This window comes from Podarcis muralis, chromosome 9, assembly GCF_964188315.1.
Source record: "Podarcis muralis chromosome 9, rPodMur119.hap1.1, whole genome shotgun sequence".
NCBI lineage: Eukaryota > Metazoa > Chordata > Lepidosauria > Squamata > Lacertidae > Podarcis > Podarcis muralis.
Window position 1 is genome coordinate 50661936 of NC_135663.1, and position 22956 is coordinate 50684891.

At 49.2% G+C, this 22956-nt stretch overlaps 1 protein-coding gene across 1 annotated transcript in view; it reads right to left on the bottom strand.

Annotated features, from left to right (window-relative positions):
• The window catches only part of LOC114604050 (uncharacterized), a 50145-nt gene that overhangs the window by 8137 nt on the left and 19052 nt on the right, over window positions 1-22956 (bottom strand). The window contains exons 16-25 of the mRNA XM_077934219.1: window positions 21703-22574; window positions 20480-20619; window positions 19406-19534; window positions 12444-12775; window positions 11807-11940; window positions 10241-10369; window positions 8924-9171; window positions 1529-1697; window positions 743-944; window positions 445-575 (exon numbers count right to left, since the gene is read on the bottom strand). Of these exons, the coding sequence (XP_077790345.1) occupies window positions 445-575; window positions 743-944; window positions 1529-1697; window positions 8924-9171; window positions 10241-10369; window positions 11807-11940; window positions 12444-12775; window positions 19406-19534; window positions 20480-20619; window positions 21703-22574 (2486 nt within the window). The remainder of the gene's footprint in view (window positions 1-444; window positions 576-742; window positions 945-1528; window positions 1698-8923; window positions 9172-10240; window positions 10370-11806; window positions 11941-12443; window positions 12776-19405; window positions 19535-20479; window positions 20620-21702; window positions 22575-22956) is intronic.

The following is a 22956-nucleotide window of genomic DNA, read 5'->3' on the forward strand; positions in this document are numbered from 1 at the left end:
CCCCCCAACCATCTGATCTCCACAGCTGCTCCTTCCTTCATCCCCACACCTGATCTGCACGCGCCCCACCCACCTGATTTCCAATTTCAGACATCGTAATATATCGGAATATCCCCATGTTTAGCTGCTGATATATCATGATTTTGAAGATTAGATATCGCTCCACCCTAGTCTGTTTTTTTCGTATACCTAAAATCGTTTACTTATTTGGGGCTTATTTTGTTCAAAAAATTGCTTTTCAGAGGTAATTATAAAATTTTTAAAAAGCAGGGAGTCCGTGGCTTGGCTTTTGAAAAATAGGGGGTCCTCAGTAATTAGCTAATTGGGAACCACTTGTCTAGTCAATTCATGTCATACCGATATTAATAGCTGATGGTGGCTATTCCGTTCAATGTGGCTAAAAGAAAACAGCCATATTATCTTCAATAGCTGTAAAGACATTACCTGTTCTCTGAAAGTCCAAGTAGAAGGCCTCCTTCAAGGATCTTATACTCATTATTTGGGCAGGGAATGATGTAAAGGCCAGTCTGCTTCCTTATGAACTTCTTTTTCAGGAGGTCATAAACTAAAAGAGTCTGGAATGGCATAAAAACATTTTTCGGTAAGGAAATATACATGCAAATCATTTTCTTAGCCGTCTCAGCTTTTTCTTACAAGGTTCTTTCTGAACAGCCTCAGCTTTAAATGCCAATCACTAAAAAACAAACAACCAGTATTTACAGGACAGAGGTGCCTTCAGTACCTGGAAAATGGGTCTCGGAGGATCTGCAAAAGAGGCCATTCCTTTGTCTGTAAGGACATAAAGTTTCATGTCTCTGACCAGAACTATATCCGTATTCTCTAGCAATCCCCTCTCCACTCTCACAGCATTGTGTTTACACTTTGATTTCATGATGTTCCACACTGTTATGACCCCTGGACTTGTGTTTCTGCACATGGCATACCTTGGGAAATATTGAAATGAATAGCCTTGTTATTGATATATAGCAAAGGTTGTGCAAATGTTGTTATTTCTGCTCTGGTAAAGAGTGTGGATAGGAATGATGGGAAAGAAATGAAAAGAAGGGTCTCCCTAGAGAAAGGAATTTTCATATCTTCCATGGTACTTTTCTCTGCTCTTGGTCAGCAGTGCAAAAGAAACCAATATATACAGATTCTCTTTGTTTTGCTTTTCTTGGTGGAGAACTGGAATTAATTTCACACAGAATTTCCCCATGTCGTCGTGTCCCGTCCCCGTCCCCCTGCAGCCACTTTTTAGCATACAACAGCCCTGCCTATAGTAATGCACATATTTTGGAAGCTGTTCAGGGATCAAGTACCTTAGATGTCTGCTATCACTGAAACACAACAACTCTGTCTTTTGCATTTAAATCTCTGCATTCTCCTGACTACTTTTGAAAAACTGGCTACTTTCAAAACCTACTTTTGAAAAGTGCATAGCCAGAATTTAAAAAAAATGATGTTTGTCAAGTACAATATTTAAAACAGCAACTAACACATTCTTAGGAGAGTCGTGGGTCTTTCTTACCTAGGATAGTTCTCCATTGTTAGAATATCACGAATACCATTTGCTTTCTTGGCTTTACTTGCAGTGACTGTCAATGACTGGTCATTGATCTTGGAAGCCAAATTCCAAGATTGAAGATAATTGTCTCCATCACAGAATGTTAAACAGTACCGAAGGTCGGAGCATACACCTACATATTTATCATAATTTAAAAGAACCATTAGTCATAAAATCTCAACATTGCATAATAAAACTCTAATCATGTTACTAGAAAAACATGGGTTGTCTAGATCTATGAAACTCACAGCTGTTTCACTGAGCCACATGCTGTAGGTTCCCCACTCGTGGCATATATACTGGCTTCAATATACAGATACACTCTCTATTTAGATTTCCTGATAACCTTATTTGGAGTTATGTGCTGGTGAATGTCCTCACTGAGAATTCCTATAATTTTATATTTCCCCCTTGTTTTCATTGTACAAAAGTGCATGTTTCTCTTGCGGCTTTTTCTATAGAGGTTTTGTGATGGCCTGGGATTCCGATTCGGAGGATGAAACAGAGGAATCCCAGCCTGCACAGGAGTCCCCGCCTCCAGGGCCGGCTGAACTGGGGCAAGGCCTAGATGCTGAAGAGCCTGCACCTGTGGCAGTGCATCAGGAGCTGGCTCCAGGTGAAGCCCTTCTGGCCCCAGAGAGGCTTGACGACTCAGTGGCCACAGGTGAGCCTCCTCCAGGGCCCAGTAACCCTTCGGCCTCTCCTGATCTGCAGAGGCTTAGAGCAGAGAGGCGAAGGGAACTGGTTGCCCCCAGGAGGAGCGCTCGCCTTAAGGCCAGAGGAGGCGGGGCTCCTGGGGGCCGGGACCGCCCCTGGCCTTAGAAAAGGATAAAAGCCCAGTCAGCCCGGCCCCAGGTTGCGGGAGCAACGTCGTTGTTGGCTTCGGACCTTCCTGTGTTCCTGATCCCTGCTCGGCCTCCTGTTCCTGACTATCCGGTACTCCTGTTCCCTGCTCGGCTTCCTGTTCCTGACTATCCGGTACTCCTGTTCCCTGCTCGGCCTCCTGTTCCCGACCATCCGGTGTTCCTGTTCCCTGCACAGCCTCTTGTTCCAGCGTTCCTGTTCCCCGCCTGGCTCTCTGCCTCGGACCTCGCCCCTCTTCGTGTGGACTCTGCTACACCCAAGGTACCTTACCCCCGGGACCAGCACAGTTTGCTCCCGCCACACCCGCACTCCCCCTTCGTAGGGGTGCGTTCGGGAAGAGCCAGAGGCCATGGCTGACCAGGCGGCTGCACTGGTGGCTTTGGCCCAGGAGAACCAGGCCTTGACTCACACCGTGCAGCAGCTCAGTGACGCGGTTGTGGCACTTCAGCAACGCTTGGAAGCCCTACCGGCTCCTGGGGCCGACGCCCCGGCTCTGGGCAAGTACCCAGTGGCTTTGCCTGAGAAATTTGATGGAGCCCCAGCCAGCTTTCCCATGTTCCTGGCCCAGGCCAAGCTGTATATTCAGGGGCGAGCCCGGAACTTTCCTGACGACCGCACCAAGGTGCACTTTTTGATTAGTTTGTTAAAGGACCAGGCGGCCAAGTGGGCGTTGCCGCTACTCAGGCAAGACTCCCCCTTGCTGGCAGACTATACGGGGTTTTGCAATCGTTTGGAGGCCGCGTTCGGCAACCCCCAGAAAGGGAGTCAAGCCAACCGGGCGATTCGGCGTTTGAAACAGGGCAAGTCCACGGTGGCCGCATATACCACGGAGTTTCGGCTGTTGGCACAGGACTTGACCTGGAATGACTCGGCACTGCGGGACCAGTATCTCGAAGGGCTTTCGGACGAGGTACTGGACCAGTTGGCCACAATGGAACGCCCCACCACACTGGACACTCTCATTCAACGGAGTCTACAAATAGACGACCGGTTGGAGGATCGTCGTCAGGCCCGGGGTCGCCGACACTTCCAGTTCACGGCACCAGCTTTTTCCGGCAGCCCCACGGTCACAACTGATTTAACGGAGGAGCCTATGCAGCTCGGGGCAGTGCGGCCACGCCTTTCCCCCGCAGAGAAGGCGCGGCGTCAGGAGGGAAATCTCTGTCTTTACTGTGGCGGAAGTGGACACTTCGCTCGGTCCTGCCCTGAGAAACGCCAGCCGCAGGGAAACCGCCAACCCCAGTAGCTGATGGCCCTAGCTACCGGGGGTCCCAAACTGTACAGAATGGGCCCGCACCAATGGACTTGCAACATCTTATGGTTTCGGTACGTTTATACCCTCCAGGTGGGCCCTGGATCCTCACCCATGCTTTGGTAGATTCAGGGGCAACCCGCTCCTATATGGACGCTGCTTTTGCCGCCCATCATCAGGTGCCACTTCGGAACAAGCCAGTACCGGTCCAGGTGGAAGCGATTGACGGACGACTTCTGCGTTCAGGTGCCGTTACTCAGGAGACCCAGCCCCTGGTCCTGTGTCTCCAGCAGCACCGGGAGTTGCGAACTTTGGACATTGCCTCTATGCCCCGCTTCCCCCTGGTGCTCGGGATGGACTGGCTGGAAGCCCACAACGTTCAGATTGACTGGGTCAAACGGACCGTGCACTTCCCAGACCGATGTTCCCATGCTCAATCCGGAACGCTGGCGGCCGCGCCCTCAGAGGAGGCAGCACCCACGCTCCCAGCCGTGTACCAGGACTACCAGGACGTGTTCGAGGAACGGGGGGCAGACCAGCTGCCGCCGCATCGGCCTTTTGACTGCGGCATAGACCTCCAACCCGGAGCGCCTTTACCAGTGAGTCGCTTATATTCCCTAACAGAGCCAGAGCGTGAGGCTTTGCAGGACTTCTTGCGCAAGAACCTGGAGCGTGGGTTCATTAGGCCTTCCACCTCGCCTACCGCGGCACCAGTGCTTTTCGTTAAGAAGAAATGTGGGGAACTCCGCCCTTGCCATGATTACCGAGCCCTGAACAAAATTACCGTCCCAGACCGGTACCCCTTGCCCCTTATCTCGGAGCTGCTGGAGCGGGTGCAAGGGGCACAGGTGTTCACCAAGCTGGACCTCCGGGGGGCCTACAACTTGATTCGGATCCGAGCCGGGGATGAGTGGAAGACAGCGTTTGGGACCCGGTACGGGCAGTTCGAATATTTGGTTATGCCTTTCGGTTTGTGCAACGCGCCTGCTGTGTTTCAACGCTACATCAACCACGTGTTTCAGGACTTGTTAGACAAGTACGTGGTGGTGTATTTGGATGACATACTGATTTACTCCCGTGACCCGGCTCGCCATGAGGGACATGTCTGGACCGTGCTGCAGCGCTTGCGTGAGCACCGTTTGTACGCAAAGCTCAGCAAGTGCGAGTTCCATCAGCGGACTGTGGACTTCCTTGGTCACCGGCTGTCTCCAGATGGGGTGCAAATGGACCCGGGGAAGGTGACAGCGGTTCAAGAATGGGCGGCACCCCGGAACCGCAAGGACCTACAGCGTTTCCTGGGGTTCGCCAATTACTACCGGACCTTCATCGCTGATTATGCTCATCGCACCACCCCGTTGACCCGGCTACTGCGCCCAAAGACGCCGTTTTCCGTTGGTTTCCAGGAGGAGAAATCGAAACTAGAGACAGAATTGTTAGAACCAAAGACCAAGATTTTATCTAGAATGTATAACTTGCTGCTTATGTGGAACACACAGGACGAGTTGGTTAAATCTGCTATGATAAAATGGGCACAGGATGTTGGACATAATATTATGTTTGAAGACTGGGAGAGGTTATGGAACACCGGAATGAAATTCACGGCATGCAGTGCCTTGAAGGAAAACATTATGAAAATGATATACCGGTGGTACATGACCCCAGTCAAGTTAGCTAAGATACATCACCTGTCTGACAATAAATGTTGGAAGTGTAAGGAAACAGAGGGGACTTTCTTCCATCTCTGGTGGACCTGCCCAAAAGTGAAGACCTTCTGGGAAATGATTTATAATGAATTGAAAAAGATATTTAGGTATACCTTTCCCAAGAAACCAGAGGCCTTCCTGCTGGGCATGGTGGACCAGAAATTGCCAAAGAAAGACAGAACCTTGTTTATGTACGCTAGCACAGCAGCAAGAATACTCATTGCTAAGAGCTGGAAGACACAAGATTTGCCCACGCTGGAGGAATGGCAGAAGCAGTTGATGGACTACATGGAGATAGCTGAACTGACCGGCAGAATCCGAGATTTGGATAAGGAAACAATTGAGGAGGACTGGAAAAAATTTAAAGACTATTTGCAAAAATACTACAAGCTGTATGAATCTTAAGACAGTGCATGATTAGGAAAAGTTATGCTTCTGCAATTATGATTAAGTAAATTGTAAAATAAGTGATAAAAGAGAAAAGGAGACAATTTGAATCGAACATGTTATGTTTATTTTAAAGGCATTGAATCTGAGATACAATATATCGAATTTGGGTACATAACATTGGAAAGCTACAATAAGGCATGAAATAAGGTAACAAAATGCTGACATTGTAAATTTAAATAACGCAGAATCGGAAGGGGTGGGGAAGTCCAAGTTGTTTTTGTTTGTTTTTGTTGTTAAAAAAAAGGGAAAATTTGTTTCTTGCAATTATGTTATTTGTTTGTAACCTATAAAATTATGGAAAGAAACGCAATAAAAAAAATTTATAAAAAAAAAAAACAAAGACGCCGTTTTCCTGGGACAAGGAGGCAGAGGAGGCGTTTCAGGGGTTGAAGGCCTGTTTCCAGAGGGCTCCAATCTTACAACATCCTGACCCCTCTCGACCCTTTGTGGTGGAGACCGACGCTTCCAGTACGGCTCTCGGTGCCGTCTTGTCTCAACAGATTGGTCCTGAAGCGCCACTCTTACCCTGTGCCTTCTATTCCCGCCAGCTCCTACCAGCGGAGCGTAACTATACTGTGTGGGAGCGGGAACTACTGGCCATCAAGGTAGCCTTTGAGGTCTGGCGCCACCATCTTGAGGGGGCACGACATCCGGTGGAGGTGAGAACCGACCACCGGAACCTGGAGTACCTCCAGACCACCCGCAAGCTGAACCAAAGACAGATCCGGTGGGCGTTGTTCTTTTCCCGGTTCCAGTTCCGGATCCGCTACATCCCTAGCTCTCAGAATCAGAAGGCGGATGCCCTGTCCCGGAAACCTGAAGACAACACAGACACGGTACAGCAAGCAGAACCCACCACGATCCTACCTCCGGCTGCATTCCTGGCCACCCAGGAGGCGCAGCCACTGCAGGTTCGGGTGCGGGAACAGCAGCGGGTCGACGCTTGGGCCCAGGAACGACTCCGGGAGCTGGCTGAAGGGTCCAGCCCACAGTATCCGGGGCTGGTCCTGCATCAGGGCCTTCTGCTGCACCACGGTCGTCTGTACATCCCGCCAGGGCCACTACGGCTGGAGGTTCTCTGGATGGCCCATGATGCCCCAGCAGCGGGGCACTTTGGACGGTATCGGACCACCCATCTGGTCAGTCGTGAGTTTTGGTGGCCCCGCCTGAAGGCTGACGTGGCTCGCTACGTTGCTGGTTGTGATGTCTGCCGGCGCGCCAAGGGACCTACCGGGCGACCCCCCGGCCTACTTCAGCCATTGCCAGTTCCACCGCGCCCTTGGCACACGGTTTCGTTGGACTTTGTAGTGGACTTACCCTCGTCTCGTGGCTGTACCTGCCTTCTGGTTTTCTCCGACCATTTCACCAAGATGGTGCACTGCGCTCCCTGTCCATCTGTACCCACAGCCAAGGAAACTGCTCAGCTGTACCTTCAGCATGTCTTCCGCCTGCATGGCCTACCGGAGCGTGTGGTGTCCGACCGGGGCGTTCAGTTCACATCCCGGTTCTGGCAAGCATTACACCAGACCCTCGGGACGGAGGTCTGCCTCTCGTCAGCCTACCACCCACAGACCGATGGCCAGACGGAACGGGCGAACGCGGTGCTGGAGCAGTACCTCCGGTGTTACTGCAGCTACCAGCAGGATGACTGGGTCGACCACCTGGCATTGGCGGAGTTCGCCTACAATAACGCGGTGAATGCGTCCACCCAGCAGACCCCGTTCCAGGCCAGTTATGGTTATCATCCACGGCTGTTTCCAGAGGTGCTGCCGACATCAGCGGTCCCGGCGGTGACGGAGTGGCTTCAAGAGCTCCAGTCTCAGCAGCAGCTTTTGGTGGAGCAACTGCACCAGGCCAAGGAAGCGTACAAAGCCCAGGCCGACCGCCACCGCCAGGTGGGGCCGGAACTTCGCGTCGGTGACCTGGTTTGGCTCTCCACTCGCCACCTCCACCCCTCTCGACCTTCGCGGAAGTTGGACGCCCGCTTCACCGGCCCGTTCCCTATCGTAGACCAAGTCTCTCCTGTGGCATTTCGTCTCCGGTTACCCGCAACCCTGAAGGTTCACCCGGTCTTCCACAGGTCCCTTTTGAGTCCGGTGGCCCCACCCGACGAGTTCCACCCGAACCGTCCCCGACCGCAGCCAGTGTTGGTTCGGGGAGAGCCTGAGTACGAGGTGGAACGCATCCTGGACTCCCGATACCGCAGGGGAAAGCTGCAGTATCTCATTGACTGGAAGGGGTACGGACCGGAGGACCGTTCCTGGGAACCAGCGGCCAACGTCCACGCACCTGCCTGCCTCCGAGAGTTCCATGCGACGTACCCCGGCAAGCCGGGTCCGGACCCTCGGTTGAGGGGGGGGCCTGGGAGGGGGGATGGTGTGATGGCCTGGGATTCCGATTCGGAGGATGAAACAGAGGAATCCCAGCCTGCACAGGAGTCCCCGCCTCCAGGGCCGGCTGAACTGGGGCAAGGCCTAGATGCTGAAGAGCCTGCACCTGTGGCAGTGCATCAGGAGCTGGCTCCAGGTGAAGCCCTTCTGGCCCCAGAGAGGCTTGACGACTCAGTGGCCACAGGTGAGCCTCCTCCAGGGCCCAGTAACCCTTCGGCCTCTCCTGATCTGCAGAGGCTTAGAGCAGAGAGGCGAAGGGAACTGGTTGCCCCCAGGAGGAGCGCTCGCCTTAAGGCCAGAGGAGGCGGGGCTCCTGGGGGCCGGGACCGCCCCTGGCCTTAGAAAAGGATAAAAGCCCAGTCAGCCCGGCCCCAGGTTGCGGGAGCAACGTTGTTGTTGGCTTCGGACCTTCCTGTGTTCCTGATCCCTGCTCGGCCTCCTGTTCCTGACTATCCGGTACTCCTGTTCCCTGCTCGGCTTCCTGTTCCTGACTATCCGGTACTCCTGTTCCCTGCTCGGCCTCCTGTTCCCGACCATCCGGTGTTCCTGTTCCCTGCACAGCCTCTTGTTCCAGCGTTCCTGTTCCCCGCCCGGCTCTCTGCCTCGGACCTCGCCCCTCTTCGTGTGGACTCTGCTACACCCAAGGTACCTTACCCCCGGGACCAGCACAGGTTTTGAACTTCCTATAAAAGTTACTCACCACCAGCTGGGACTGAAGGAAACTTCACCAAGTGCTTGTGGTCTTCAGATTCCAGGTTCCACGACACTATTTCAGTGGTATTGGTGTTTGGGATGGGGCTGAACGCCAGCAGGTGAGAGCCCAAATGATTCACAGCAAAAATGTGAATATAATCATTGCAGCATCCCTTCAGATTGTGAGCATAGGCAAAAGTGTGGACGTTGTAGAGCTCTATATGCACAATCTCACGCTGTTTCATGAAGGGACACCTGTAATGAAAAAGCTAATATGGGTGGGTTGTGTGACATAAGTATTGTGATTTCTGGCTGTCTAAAAAGCAGTAATGAATGAAGAGTGACGGAAAACTTATGTTCAAGGACAGTAGTGATGTGAAAAGTATGTTAATGTATCTATGATAAACAGAGAATCCAGGATGGCATTAAGCAAATTATGGTACTTACTTCTCTCACTTCATGTAAAATAGAACCAACAGTTACCTACTCCAAAGGGTCAATAAACTATATCTTCAATGTTATAAATTAGAAGTGAGAATTAGTAGTGGTAGTACTAATAAAAAAAGTGAATTTTGCAACGAGGCTGCAATGTGGCAGGTTTCAAACAGAGGTTTTCAAGTTTTGTCCTAATAAGCCTCCTAAAGTTATAAATAAATTCAAGGCTTTGCAAGATTAAGTTAAGAAAGAACTCTATGATATTCACATTCATTTCAGGTATAAGGGGTGGTAAAGGGGACTCCTGACCATTAGGTCCAGTTGTGGCCAACTCTGGGGTTCCGGCGCTCATCTCGCTTTATTGACCAAGGGAGCCGGCGTACAGCTTCCGGGTCATGTGGCCAGCATGACTAAGCTGCTTCTGGTGAACCAGAGCAGCACACGGAAACACTGTTTACCTTCCCGCTGGAGCAGTACGTATCTACTTGCACTTTGATGTGCTTTCGAACTGCTAGATTGGCAGGAACAGGGACCAAGCAATGGGAGCTTACCCCGTCGTGGGGATTCGAACCACCAACCTTCTGATCATATAATCAAAGTTAAATATTTTAAAAGGAGAGGCATGATAGGTTCACAAAGGAAATTAGACAGGGTGAGGCTACCCTCACCCTATCACTTTTTTTGGTCAATTGCCCCTACTTTCTTCATCCTGAGGCTGAAATCCTATACTAATTTGGGAGCAAATCCCATTTAATTCAACAGGGCTTACCTGTGTAGACATATAAAATTTTGATGTGCGGGTGTGAGTGATTTTATACCATATTACCGGAATGGTCAACTGATAGTCAGTTGAAAGAGGGTAGAAAAAGTTGTTCTTTCCAAGTATTACCTGAAGATCACTAGGAAGTATTCCTTAGTTACAGCAACATCCTCAGCAGCTGCCACTGGTTCTTGGCTTTTCAGCTTAGCAACTACTTTCCCCTTTTTGCCACTAAAGACCATGGCTTCACTTCCACTCCTGCAAAAGAGAGGAGAGAGATTTACAGAAGCCACAATGTTACAGAATCAAGACCACATAGGCAATGATCATCCTCAAAGTCACAATTTGTTTACAATAATGACCATGTGAATCTCTAAAAGTGGCAATGTTGATTTACATCCAAATCCACCAAGAAGAAAAGATACAAATAAAACCCTAGTTTCTGAGGCATGCTGCTGTTCTCCTTTTCAGAAATTATTGAAGCCAGGAAACATTAATTTTCTAAAGACATACCTGTTTATCTTTCTCAAGTCTGATTGGGCCTAAAACCAGTGGGTTGTATCCAATGGATGTTCCATTCACGCAAGATCTCCCCCTTGTGCAATGCAACTTCCCCTCCCCTGCACCATTTGTCACCCCCCCCAAAAAAAAACCCTGTTCTGCAACCCTCTGGATTTGGGAGGCACATCAAATGGGGAGAGGGGGGGCAGTTCCACCACAAAAGGGATGACTTTGCACAAAAGGGATGACTTTGTCAGCTACAACCCAGTTTCTCTACTAATGTATTCACAGGAAAATATTTCCCTACAACAGAGATCTTCCTTGTAATAGCCACATATCTATGGCAAAGCATAAGAACTTTAAAAGAGCTTGTTGGATCAGGCCAATGGCCTACCTAGTCCAACATCCTGTTTTCACTGTGGCCAACCAGATGCCTGTGAGAAATTGTATAGCTTAGTTGCACAGGAAGATGCACCAGCTTGTGAATGATCTTGCCCCAACTTCTGGGGACTTATATTAATTTCTCTTTAGCCCCTGTCTGTTTCAGACCATTTAAAAACTACATTCCCCTGTTAAGTAATTAGGAATGTGGAGGGAGACATGTAGTTTGAGACTGAAACATTAAGGCAGCCTTCCCCAGATGTTTAGGCCACAAACCCAGTCAGCATGTCCAACGGTCAGGAATTATAGGAGTTGTAGTCCAAAACTAGATGTGAGGGGTACCAGGTGGAAAGATTGCGTGAAGGCATTGTGGTACTGATGGGGAGAAATAGCGAGAATACTATTGTGTTGGAGAACATAGGGCTGGATTCCACGAAGCTGGGGGACTAGCAGAAGCCAGTGCAAGGACTTTGGATAGCGCAATTGAGCTTTCACTCTGCTTTCTTCCCCTAAATTCCCCCCATGCCTTTCCCAAATCCACTCTGGAGAGTTTGGAGAATCTGCTGAACAGTGTGTGAAGAAGGAGAGGGGAGGTTGTTCCATTTAGCAAACAGAAATGCCTTTGTTGCCTGAATTATCGTATTTGTGCGATGTTTAGTTCCACCCATATAGAATACATCAAAGTAGTGACTAAACAGTTTTGTAGTTGATCTACAAAGCTTTTCTTTATGAAAGATTTCTCAAATGCATAGGGTCTTTCTATAGAGAGGGGTTTACTATTTATTTTAATACAATAAATTACATTCTACTAACCTAAAGGCACAGAGAACATAATCTTTTACTGAATTTTTGGATACCAAAATGGAATTGGTCTTGCAGGTAGGCTCTTCCTCTGTAGAAAGGTATACCTCATGGAGCAACTGACAGGAATGAGCAAGATCAAAAACCTGAAATATAATATAGTATGGAAATGAATTGGTTTGAGACGGCTGCTGACCACTTTGTATCTATGTAAAGCTATGCTGCGTGCCTTTCCTGCTCTCAGTACTGAGCCCAAATTGTAAAATCACCAAGAAAAGTAACTGTAAAAAGTGGTTATGTAAGGCCACTTGGAATACAGTTAAAGGCTTGAATCCTGTATCTCTTTCTTCTGATCCCAGCATCAGTATCAAAATATCTGGTAATGTCTGCTGATCTATATAAGACCTGATTCAAAGGTTAGTAATCCTTAAGTCTTGTTTGCTTTATTATCGGTTACATTTATAGTTTCCCCATATCCAAGATCGACGGGGTGACTAACAGTTCCAAACAACTTAAAGACTTAAATTCAATACAATACCAATGAAATAACAGCACAAAAATCTAGCAAAACACAACCAACCACGTTAGTGCACAGAACATAATTCTACCCACTGTCATAGATGTGATTTTTAAAAAAACAACACCTCACCTTAACCATGTGGCTGCCATTAAAAAACACCAGTAAGAGGTGCCCATTCATTGCAGATGTTAGTATTGGAGTACCAACAAACTCGCCAGTTGCATATACCACTTTTTCCAGGGAAAGATCCCAGATTTTAATGGTGCTTTTGTCAGACACAGCCACCAGTCTGTTCTCCAGACACACTGCAATTGCACTGATATTATTCCCAACTCCATGCAGAGTGAAGACAGCTTTGCCGACCCTCAAATCCCAGAATTTCAGAGTGCCATCACTGGAGACTGTTGCAACAGTGAGTTCTTCCTGGGTTTCTCCAATTGCTACAATTCTGTCCAAGTGACCTATGGATCCATGGGAGTAAAATGTTAGAATTCACTCTAGGGGAAAGCAGCTTCAGTAAAATCAATTAAAACTGTTTACCTTCCTCCGAAACTCAGATAAATGGGTAGCTGTTCATCATCATTTATTAATTTATACCACTTACTTGTCAAAATGGTTTCTTAGTGGTTTAGAAAACTGATTATAAGAAGTTTTTTAAGGCAGAGGCTGGATGGTCAGCTGTCATGGATGCTTTAGTTGAGATTCCTGCATTTCAGGGGGTTGGGCTAGATGACCCTTGAGGTCCCTTCCAACTCTACAATTCTATGATTCTATGATAATTAAAATACACACTAAAACAATTCTATCAAACCATTAAAATAAACATCCACTTAATACAATAAAGAAACCAATTAAAACAACATAATAATTAAAAAGAGAACATAAACTATATTTAGGGATAATTACCATCATAATTTAAATGTAAGTACATATCACCATGATGGCGGGGGCTGGGGAAGACAGCGCCTAGGTTGATCATCATGCTTGCTTGCTCAGCCTACAGTCCAGGTCCTAACTGTGGACGAGCAATTTCAAGGGCTCTGTTTTCCCTTCTTTTAGATCTTTATTTTTAAATCTGACTTGGACTGGACAGACCTTCAAATAGAAGACATCCTTCAAACAGAGGACTGCCCTCTGTAGAATAGGACACATGACCACCCTACCCATTATCAAGCCCATAATCACTTAGCCCAGAATATGTCTCATGCCACCTGAGTACAATATCATGAAACATGATATTACTTAGCATTGTATTGCAGCAACATAGAATAAAATAACACCTGCAATTGACAGCAACTGGAGTGCCTATTTAAAAATAACAGCAATGTTTACAGCACCCCCCAAGTGTGTATTAGGAGTTTGATCCGTTTTCAGAAATGCTTAAGTGTCTCAGTAGAGATTGTAGGTGGGATTCAACACATTTGTTATGTCAGCACAAGGACTTTGGGCTGCACATACTGGAACTTCCCCTCCCTCTCTGCACAAATGTAGATATAGCTGTATTGCTTCTGGCCCAGTCACAAAGCTTGCCATGTTAACAAAAATATTTTTAAGAAGACTAAGTGCCAATGACCAGGGGCAGTCTGCTCATCAGGAAAAGTGAGGCTCAGGCAACAGATGCTGCAAGGCAGGGAGCAGCGGGAAGGTTTTGGAGTGTGTGTGTGTGTGTGTGCGAGTGCGCACGCCCTGTGTCCTCTGTGCCTGCATGCTGTCCTCAGGGGTGGTGGACAATGTTGTCCCATTGCCAGCACTGACATGAGATTCAGCTGCTAGTCACTTCCTAAATGAGGATGGGCACTGTTAAATCGTGGGTTGACATAGCAGCCGGCACAGCGATCTCTTCAAGTAGCTCTTTATTATGGTAAGCTGGAATAGAACTGACAGTGAACAGCTCAGCCGGCCTGTATTTATAGGCAGCCGGCTGTCACATTGTAACCACAACAGCCCAGAGTTCCCGCCTAAAATAACTGCCGCGGACCTGAGTGAAAACTATCTACAGACCTGAGTGAAAACTATATACAGTATCCCCCTGTTGGCCCAGGGTGAAACTACACTACATAACACCCCTCCCCACCGAGATAAGGCGTTAGTTACAATCGTAATGGTTTCCTTATATACAGCACTACGCGTAATGGTTCAATTAGGCACAAAAGCATATCGGTTACATTTCCCATACTTAGACCAACAGTGATACCTGTCCAACAACATAGTCCTTTAAATGAGTTGGGCGCTTGGAAACTCTGCCAGACCGCCGGGGACTGGTAGCCAAGTCCGGAGGGCCACACAGTTCTCGCTGAGGCTGTGGTGCGACCCTAGGTGGCGTTGGAACCAACTCCCCTGGATCCGCTGCTGTGAGTGGAGCCTCCGCAAGTGGAGTGGTCTGAGTCTGTTCTGAGACGGCTTGGTTCGGCTCCACGCTGGCAGTTTGCGAGGGAGGTGTAGGTGGAGCCTCGCCATCTGTACGTGTCTCTTCTGGAGCCGCAAGCGCAGTTGGGGGCACCTCGGTAGTGTCCAAGTCCCCAACCCTGCACCTAAGTTGGTCTATGTGCCGTCGCCACAAGCGCCCGTCTTCGAGTGCCACCTGGTACGAGCGAGGTCCAGTGACTCCCACTACTGTGGCTGGCACCCAAGGGATGTCCCCCACATAGTTCCGGGCAAAGACCTGGTTTCCTGGGACAAATGACCGTGGTGCGTTGGCACAGCCTGGGGGTTCAGCCACGGCAAAGTCTGGGTGTAGCCGGTCGAGCGGTGACCTGAGGCGGCGGCCCATAAGCAGTTCCGCAGGACTCCTCCCTGTGGCCGCATGAGGGGTGATGTGTTGCGCGAACAAGTATTCGGCGACCCGCTCATGCCAGTCTCCCCGGTCCAGGCGCGCCAGTGCCTCTTTTGTCGAGCGCACCATTCTTTCCGCTTGCCCGTTGCTGGATGGATGAAAGGGTGCCGTTAGGGCATGGCGGATGCCCAGTCCCAAAAGATACCGCTCAAACGTGCCTGATGTGAACTGCGGTCCGTTGTCAGAGACAAGGACATCAGGACACCCATGCGTTGCAAACAGGCCTCGCAGCACCCGGATGACAGCTTCGGTAGTGGTGGAGGGCATCAGGGCGACCTCCAGCCATTTGGAATAGGCGTCCACCACTACCATAAAGGTCCGGCCGTGAAAGGGGCCAGCCAGATCGATGTGCACCCTCGACCAGGGTGTCTTTGGCGTCTCCCACGTGTATCCCTTAGCTGCCGGTGGTGCAGGCCTCGACTCCTGGCACGCTTGACAGGCGGACACCCAGGCAGTGATGGCATCGTCCATATTAGGCCACCAGACGTAACACCGAGCCAACGCCTTCATTTTGACAATTCCCGGGTGGCCAACGTGCAGAGCCTCCAGGACGCGCTGACGGAGTCCCTGGGGAATCACGACGCGGTCTCCCCACAGCAGACAGCCGCGATGAGCTGAGAGTTCCTGTTGTCTGGTTGCGAAGGGCTGGAACTCCGATGCAAAGGGCCCTTGTGGCCACCCCCTCCACACCCAGTTGAGCACCCGGCTGATGGTGCGATCCTGGGCAGATGCGGAGGCCACAGTGGCAGCCGACACAGGCGCTGCCGGAAGATCCTCAATCAGAAGGAGCGATGAAGCTGGAGCCGGGTCTTCCACAAATGCTGGAAGAGGGCAACGGCTGAGGGCGTCGGCATGGCCCATCGATTTCCCCGGGCGGTGGATGAGCCGGTAGTGGTAGGCAGCCAGGAAAACAGTCCATCGCAGCATGCGTGGTGAGAGGACCGGTGGAGTTGGACGATCACCGGCGAGGAGGCCCAGGAGTGGCTTGTGGTCAGTGATGAGGTCAAAAGTCCTGCCATAGAGGTATTCATGAAACCTCTTCACTCCAGCCACAAGTGCCAATGCCTCCTTGTCGAGCTGGCTGTAATTCCGTTCCGTCGGAGATAGTGTCCTGGAAAAGTAGGCGAGCGGTGCTTCTCTTCCATCTGGAAAACGGTGACTAAGGACAGCCCCGATGCCAAAAGGTGAGGCGTCGCAGGCAAGGACCAGCGGCCTGGATTCACTGTACTGTACCAGCACACTGTCCGAAGAAAGGAGAGCCTTGACCGCGTTGAAGGCCGCCGTCTCCCGATGACCCCAGGCCCAAGGCGTCTTAGTGCTAAGGAGTCGGTGAAGAGGCTCAGCCACTGTGGCTTTGTGGGGCAGGAACATGTTATAAAAGTTCAGCAGCCCCAGGAACGCCTGCAACTCCGTTTTGTTCTTTGGAGTGGGGGCCTGCTGGATAGCGCGGATCTTGGATGTGGTTGGATGAAGACCGGAGGCATCGATAAGATAGCCCAGGAACTCTACCTGTGGAACGGCGATCTGGCACTTCTCCCTTTTTACCTTGAGCCCGGCCTCCTGGAACCTGGTCAGCACGGCACGGAGGCGCTCGAACAGCTGCTGGTGTGAGTCTGCAGACACCAAGACGTCATCAAAATATGGTACCACGCCCGGAAGCCCTTGCAGGAGACGCTCCATAAGGCCTTGGAAGATGCCAGGAGCCACACTCACCCCGAACTGCAACCGGCGGCAACGGAATGCCCCCCGGTGGGTGACGATCGTCTGGGCTTCAGCAGTGGCATCATCGACTGGCAGTTGTTGATAGGCTTGGGCAAGGTCCAGCTTAGCGAAGACCTTACCCTCACCCAGGGAATGCAGCAGGTGTTGGACAACAGGAACCGGATAAGCGTGCTGCTGAAGTGCCTTGTTGATCGTGCACTTGTAGTCAGCGCAGATTCTCACCGACCCATCTGGCTTGACAGGCGTGACGATGGGGGTTTCCCACTTTGCGTGGTCAACCGGCTCCAAAACTCCTTGGGCGATCAGTTTGTCCAGTTGTTCGTCCACCTTAGCCTTGAGAGCAAAGGGAACCCGGCGTGGCTTTAGCTTGATGGGGGCGACTTGTGGATCCAGGCTAAAGGAGATGGGCGTACCTGTATATTGGCCCAAGGTGCCGTCAAAAACCTCGGCAAAGTCTTTGACCAGACCCTCAGTCTCTGCGTTAGAGATGCAGTTGATGCCGGTGACTTCCAGGCCGAGGGCATCAAACCAGTCTAGCCCTAGGAGGCTTGGCCGCTGACCTTCGACCACCACCAACCGGAGCAGGCCCGAAAAATCCTTGAAGGCGATCCGGAACCGGCCAACGCCTACCACGGGAACGTCGTTTCCCTGGTAGTCTCTCAGGTGTACGCGGTGAGAGTCGAGTTGCCTTTTGGACACTCTGGGTACCAGTCTTTTGATGGTGCTCCATGACACGATGGACAGGGCAGACCCGGTGTCGATCTCCATGTCACATGGAGCTCCTTCAATGAGCACCGTGACGTTCAGCTTGCGTCTCGTAGGCGAGTCGGTTTGGCCAATCGTGGTTCCAGACGGGCAGCGGCAGTTGGTGAGAGCGAAACAACTTTCCTTGGCAGACTGGAGTGAAGACTTGGACTTGCGAGTCGATGAAGGGGGGGTGTCAGACGGAGCCGATCGGCAGACCTTAGCGATGTGGCCCCTTCTGGAACACCTCCTACAGATGGCGTCTCTGAATCGACACTTGGCACGGGAATGGTTGCCTCCGCAGCCAGCACATTCCGGTTGGCCCTTGGACTTCTGTTGGAACTTCCTGCGCTCCCGCTTTGTCTGGTGCACATCATCGTCTTCACTGGAGGATGCCTCCTCACTGCTGGCCTCTTCATGATGCACCGGAACGGGCTCCCTAGCAAGACGCAGGCTGCTGGACTTGCGGATCTCCTGAGCGGAGCGTTCAGCAGCTTCTGAGGCCACAGCCTCCTCAATGGCTTTCTGTAGCGTGAGGTCTGGCTTGGCTAGGAGACGCCGTTGCAGATGGATGTCCCGGACCCCGCAGACGATTCGATCCATCAGGGCATCGTCTAAGTCTCGGAACTCACAGTGCATTGCAGCCTGTCGCAGGGCGGTGGTGTAGTTGTTGATTGACTCCCCCTCTGCCTGGTTCCTGTGGTAGAACGCATGGCGGGCAGCAATCTTGGACGGCTTTGGTGCGTAGTGGTTGCGGAGCTTCTCTTGGATCGTGTCCCATGGTGATGCCTGGACTGCTTCAGGCGCAACCAACGCTCGGGCCGTCTCAAACACCTCAGGCCCACAGAGGCTGAGGAATAGGCCCCGCTTCCGATCCTGTGATACTGCTGTCAGTTCGTTGGCTTGGAGGTAGCAGTCGAACCGAGCGAGGTAGGAGTCCCATGATTCAGAGGCTGGCGCAAACGGCGGTAGAGGCACAAGTGAAGCCATGATTCCGATGCCGGCGTGAAGGGCGATGGATGGAACACAGTGCTCTAGCCAGAACAGTCAGCTCTGAACTGGTTCTGCCCAGTGATTTCGCTCAGTGATTTCGCTCTGTGATTCAGCTCAGTGATTCAGCTCAGTTCAGAGGCTGGCCGCATCTGGCTGTGCTCTGATGTCCATCAATCCCATCCTCGTCGCCAGTGTTAAATCGTGGGTTGACATAGCAGCCGGCACAGCGATCTCTTCAAGTAGCTCTTTATTATGGTAAGCTGGAATAGAACTGACAGTGAACAGCTCAGCCGGCCTGTATTTATAGGCAGCCGGCTGTCACATTGTAACCACAACAGCCCAGAGTTCCCGCCTAAAATAACTGCCGCGGACCTGAGTGAAAACTATCTACAGACCTGAGTGAAAACTATATACAGTATCCCCCTGTTGGCCCAGGGTGAAACTACACTACATAACAGGCACCATCTTGTATTTTGCCTCAGGCAGCAAAATGTCAGCAAACAGGCAGAGCGGCCAAAACACAAGTTATAAGAAACAATGTGATTATTATCTCTCTCTATCCAAACCATAAAGAAAGGTCTGATTGCTTTTCTAGTGGTGCGGAAGGGACTGAATGGTAAGAATTATAGATGCAATGCTAAAATGATATACATAGGGAATAGACATCAAGCAAAAGTTGCTAGAAACTTCGTAACTTCCGGTCTTTAGCAAAATCTTGCAAAGGGCTTAGAGGGCTTAGAACTTCAGCACTGATTCGCCATTAAAAGGTTTCTAAAAGATTAATATTATTCTCCTTTACCTCTCAGAAGGTCGCAGAGAAGTCTACCAGGTTCTATAAGGCAAGCTGTTGAAGGTAGAAGAACAGGAATAGAAGATTTCTGACACTGGGACAAAAGAGCTGGCAGATAGGGATATTTTTTGGGATCACCTGAACCAACACAAAATAATATATGTTAGTCATTCAATGAGCTGGTTTTAAAACTGTAATAAATATGACATGGGATTTTTTTTTTTACCCTCTTTTTTTACCCTGAATTCTGCATTATTTCAAATGCTTTAAAATGCATGTTTCCATCCCTACGGGTGGAGAACCTCAGGCCAAGGGACTGAATAGGGGGCCATCCAGGTCTCTTTCTCTCTGACCCTCAGAAGTCTCCTCAGGCCGCAATCCTCACTGTGTGTGTTTCACACCTCTAATGTTTTTTGCCTTATTGGAATGTGTCCTTGAACTCTGAAAATGAGTTAGTCCTCCCTGGATGGAGTACAGAGAGGAGTGTGTGTGTGTATGTGGAAATTAGACTACAAAGGTAAAATTTTCATTTGTTGTTCTGCCCACTTTTGCCTCTGGCCCCATCACTGGCCCCATTCCTCAGAAGGGAATGCAGTCCTTAGACTGAAAAAGGCCTACAGCCCTCAATTACATTCTTACATTTGCCTCCAGTATACCTTTCTGCCTCCTGTCAAGACTAATCCTCTGGGAAACATGTAAGTATAGTTTGGGTCTGCCAGGGCCATCACGTCCTGTTTCGCCGGCTGAGGGCAAAACAGGAAGTGCCACCCTGTCCTGTGGAGAAGTGGCGCATGGAATCAGCGATGATTTTGGGTGAGATCTCATGTGCCCCGAAAGATGCTAGTGCAAATTTGGCTCCAGTGGCAGAGAGGGTGGGACATTTGCAGAGGCACCACTTTAGGGGTTTCCACTGCCTGAGGCAGTGGCCTCACTCTGCCAAATGGCTGGGCTGGCCCTGGGTTCTGTCTTGGATGCTTAAGTCCCAGTAGTGACAAATAATGGTTGGAGCTCAAAACAAAATATCAAAAATATAGAAAATGCAAAATACTTGCTGAAAAATCTAAATCTCATAATTTTCAGTACCTGGGGCCACTGGTTTATCTGCTGCAACTATACGATGAAGGCGGCCTACAAGCTGTGAAGCCATCTGACATGGGTCTTGTAGTAAAACTTTCTTGGATAACTTGAGCGCTTCACTTAATAAAGTTAAGTCACGTATAGTCCTGTGGAGGAGGCAAGGGGGCAGGAATCATATCACGTTAGAGTTTCCTTGCTCTAATATCAATAAAACACTAGAGGGGTTTTTACAGAGAAGTGGTTTTCACAGAGAAACATTGTGGGACTCAACTATTTATTGTTAAGAAATGAAAGGCCAGCTGAGGGGCAGGATGGAAACTAAACTCATAATAACTTGATTAGCATGTAACTAGAATCTTTATTTGAATGTAGCTTTGATTGTTAAACAAAATGGATTGCTGAACAGTGCTATAAACAATGGAAGTGGTTTGGAAGATAGAGAAATATGTGCCCACCCTTCAGCTAGCCTGCTGCCCTTAGGTGGGATGAAGATCAATTTACCTGTGTTAAAGAAAGGCCCTATCTGTACAACACATTGAAAGCAGGATCATATCACTTTTAAGCAGTCCTGACTTCACTCAAAGAATACTGAGAACCAGTTTTTAAAGTGCTGAGAGTTGTTAGGAGGCCCCTATTTTCCTGTCAAAGTTACAGTTCCCAGAGTTCAATGGGAAGAGGGATTGGCTGTAAACCATCCTGAAAATTATAGTTGTGTGAGGGGAAGAAGAGTCTCTTAACAACTCTCAGCACTCTTAACAAACTGTAGCTCTCAGAATTTTTTGTAGTTACCAGAATTATTTGGGATAAGATGTGACTGGTGGAATCTACACACATATTAAAAAAACCGTGTGATAATCCCTTTTTTAAAAGGTTTTGAAAAATACATTGAATTTTGCATAGCTCACTGTTGCCATCTAGTGTCACATTTGTATATTGCACATTACAACACATTTAAAGCATTTTATTTGCAGCTGTATAGCTGGGTCCACTGTTAAAAATGGTATCAAACTGCTCTAAATGTATAGTGCAGATGAGGCCTAAGAGTCAATGGCCACCACATAGAAAAATGGAGTGCACCATTTTTTCTTTCACCTGAGGCAGCCAAATCTCTTGGGCAGGCCCTACTATCATACCAGCTTAGTTGATGACAGGCTGTAAGTATGAGTGTTTGTGATTAAGTAAAACAAGCCCTAGACATTCACAGTTGTGTTCTACTGCTGTAAGCCTACCTGTCTGCATCGATAGCTGCTCTTAGATCCGCTTCAATGCTGATAACTGATGAAGCCCAGGCTTTGTATAAGAGAAACTCATAATTAAAGAGACATTCTTTGATTAAGGCAGTAATATTCTTAGATTTGATGAGGTGATACGGAGCCCCAAGGAGCTTACGAATGTTAAAGGTGTAGCTGATCTTGGACTCTTTTTCTAAAGTCCAGGCCAAAGGTTGAAATGCAGACATTTCAATGAGTTTATGTGGAATTCTACTCAGGTAATAATCTGCAAAGGTGGCATGCAGCGATGCCTGGGAATCCTGTGTTCTGATATATCTGTCCATGCAGACATGTCTCAGAGATGTATGAGCCCAATTAAAAACATAAGTGTGGTCAGTCCTTTGCTCTTTCAGGTGGTCTCCAAAATCATCCAAAAGTTTCAACCACAGCACTAGCGGGAATGCTGAAATTGAGACTTTTTGGAATTTAGCTACTTCCTTAATAACCACCTCATCCGTTGACATAAGGTGGAGCAGCTCTTCCTGAGTAATGCCATTTCTTGAAAGTGTGGTATAAGCTGCCATCTTTTTTACAACTTGTTCTCCGTGGGATTTTTCCATTCTGTTCAGTGTCCATGAATACAGATCAGGTATATTTTGAGGAAGACACACCTCTGCCTCTGGGGTGAAAGATGTCCATAAACAGGACTCCTTATAGGCACAGTATACAAAGAGTGGTACTGGGCAGGCTGTGCATGCTTCCATTAGGCGATCATGCTGTTGCTGGGAAAGTCTTCGGCAATCCTTTTCTAACCAGGAGCTGATCATCTCACTGATTTCTCCAAATGTCAAAGGAGGTATTTGTAAAATATTCTCTTTCGCTGTTATTTTCTGAGGAAAAGAAGCATATCTCAATTATCATATCAGAGGCAGATTTAGAGCACTTGCAGCATTGAAGCTATGATGTAGTGAATGTGCAAAACGGTAGGCAAAAGATGGGGGAGGACCAAATTTTGGCCTCGCACAGGGTGCCGCTGAAATCTGAAAGACCAAAGTCTGCCCCGATCACATTGTCTCCAGGCCTGATTGAGTTGGTGTCATTTTGCCAGCCTAATACAAGACAGCCTATTTAGTGTAAAATATAAGAACCGAAAAAGGATTTAATATCACTTGATTTCTGCACTTCTTCATCCAATAACCAGATCTGTGGGGCAGACAACTATACCTATAAATCTCTGCCAGGATTCCACAGGTTGGATCTTCAAGTTTTGAA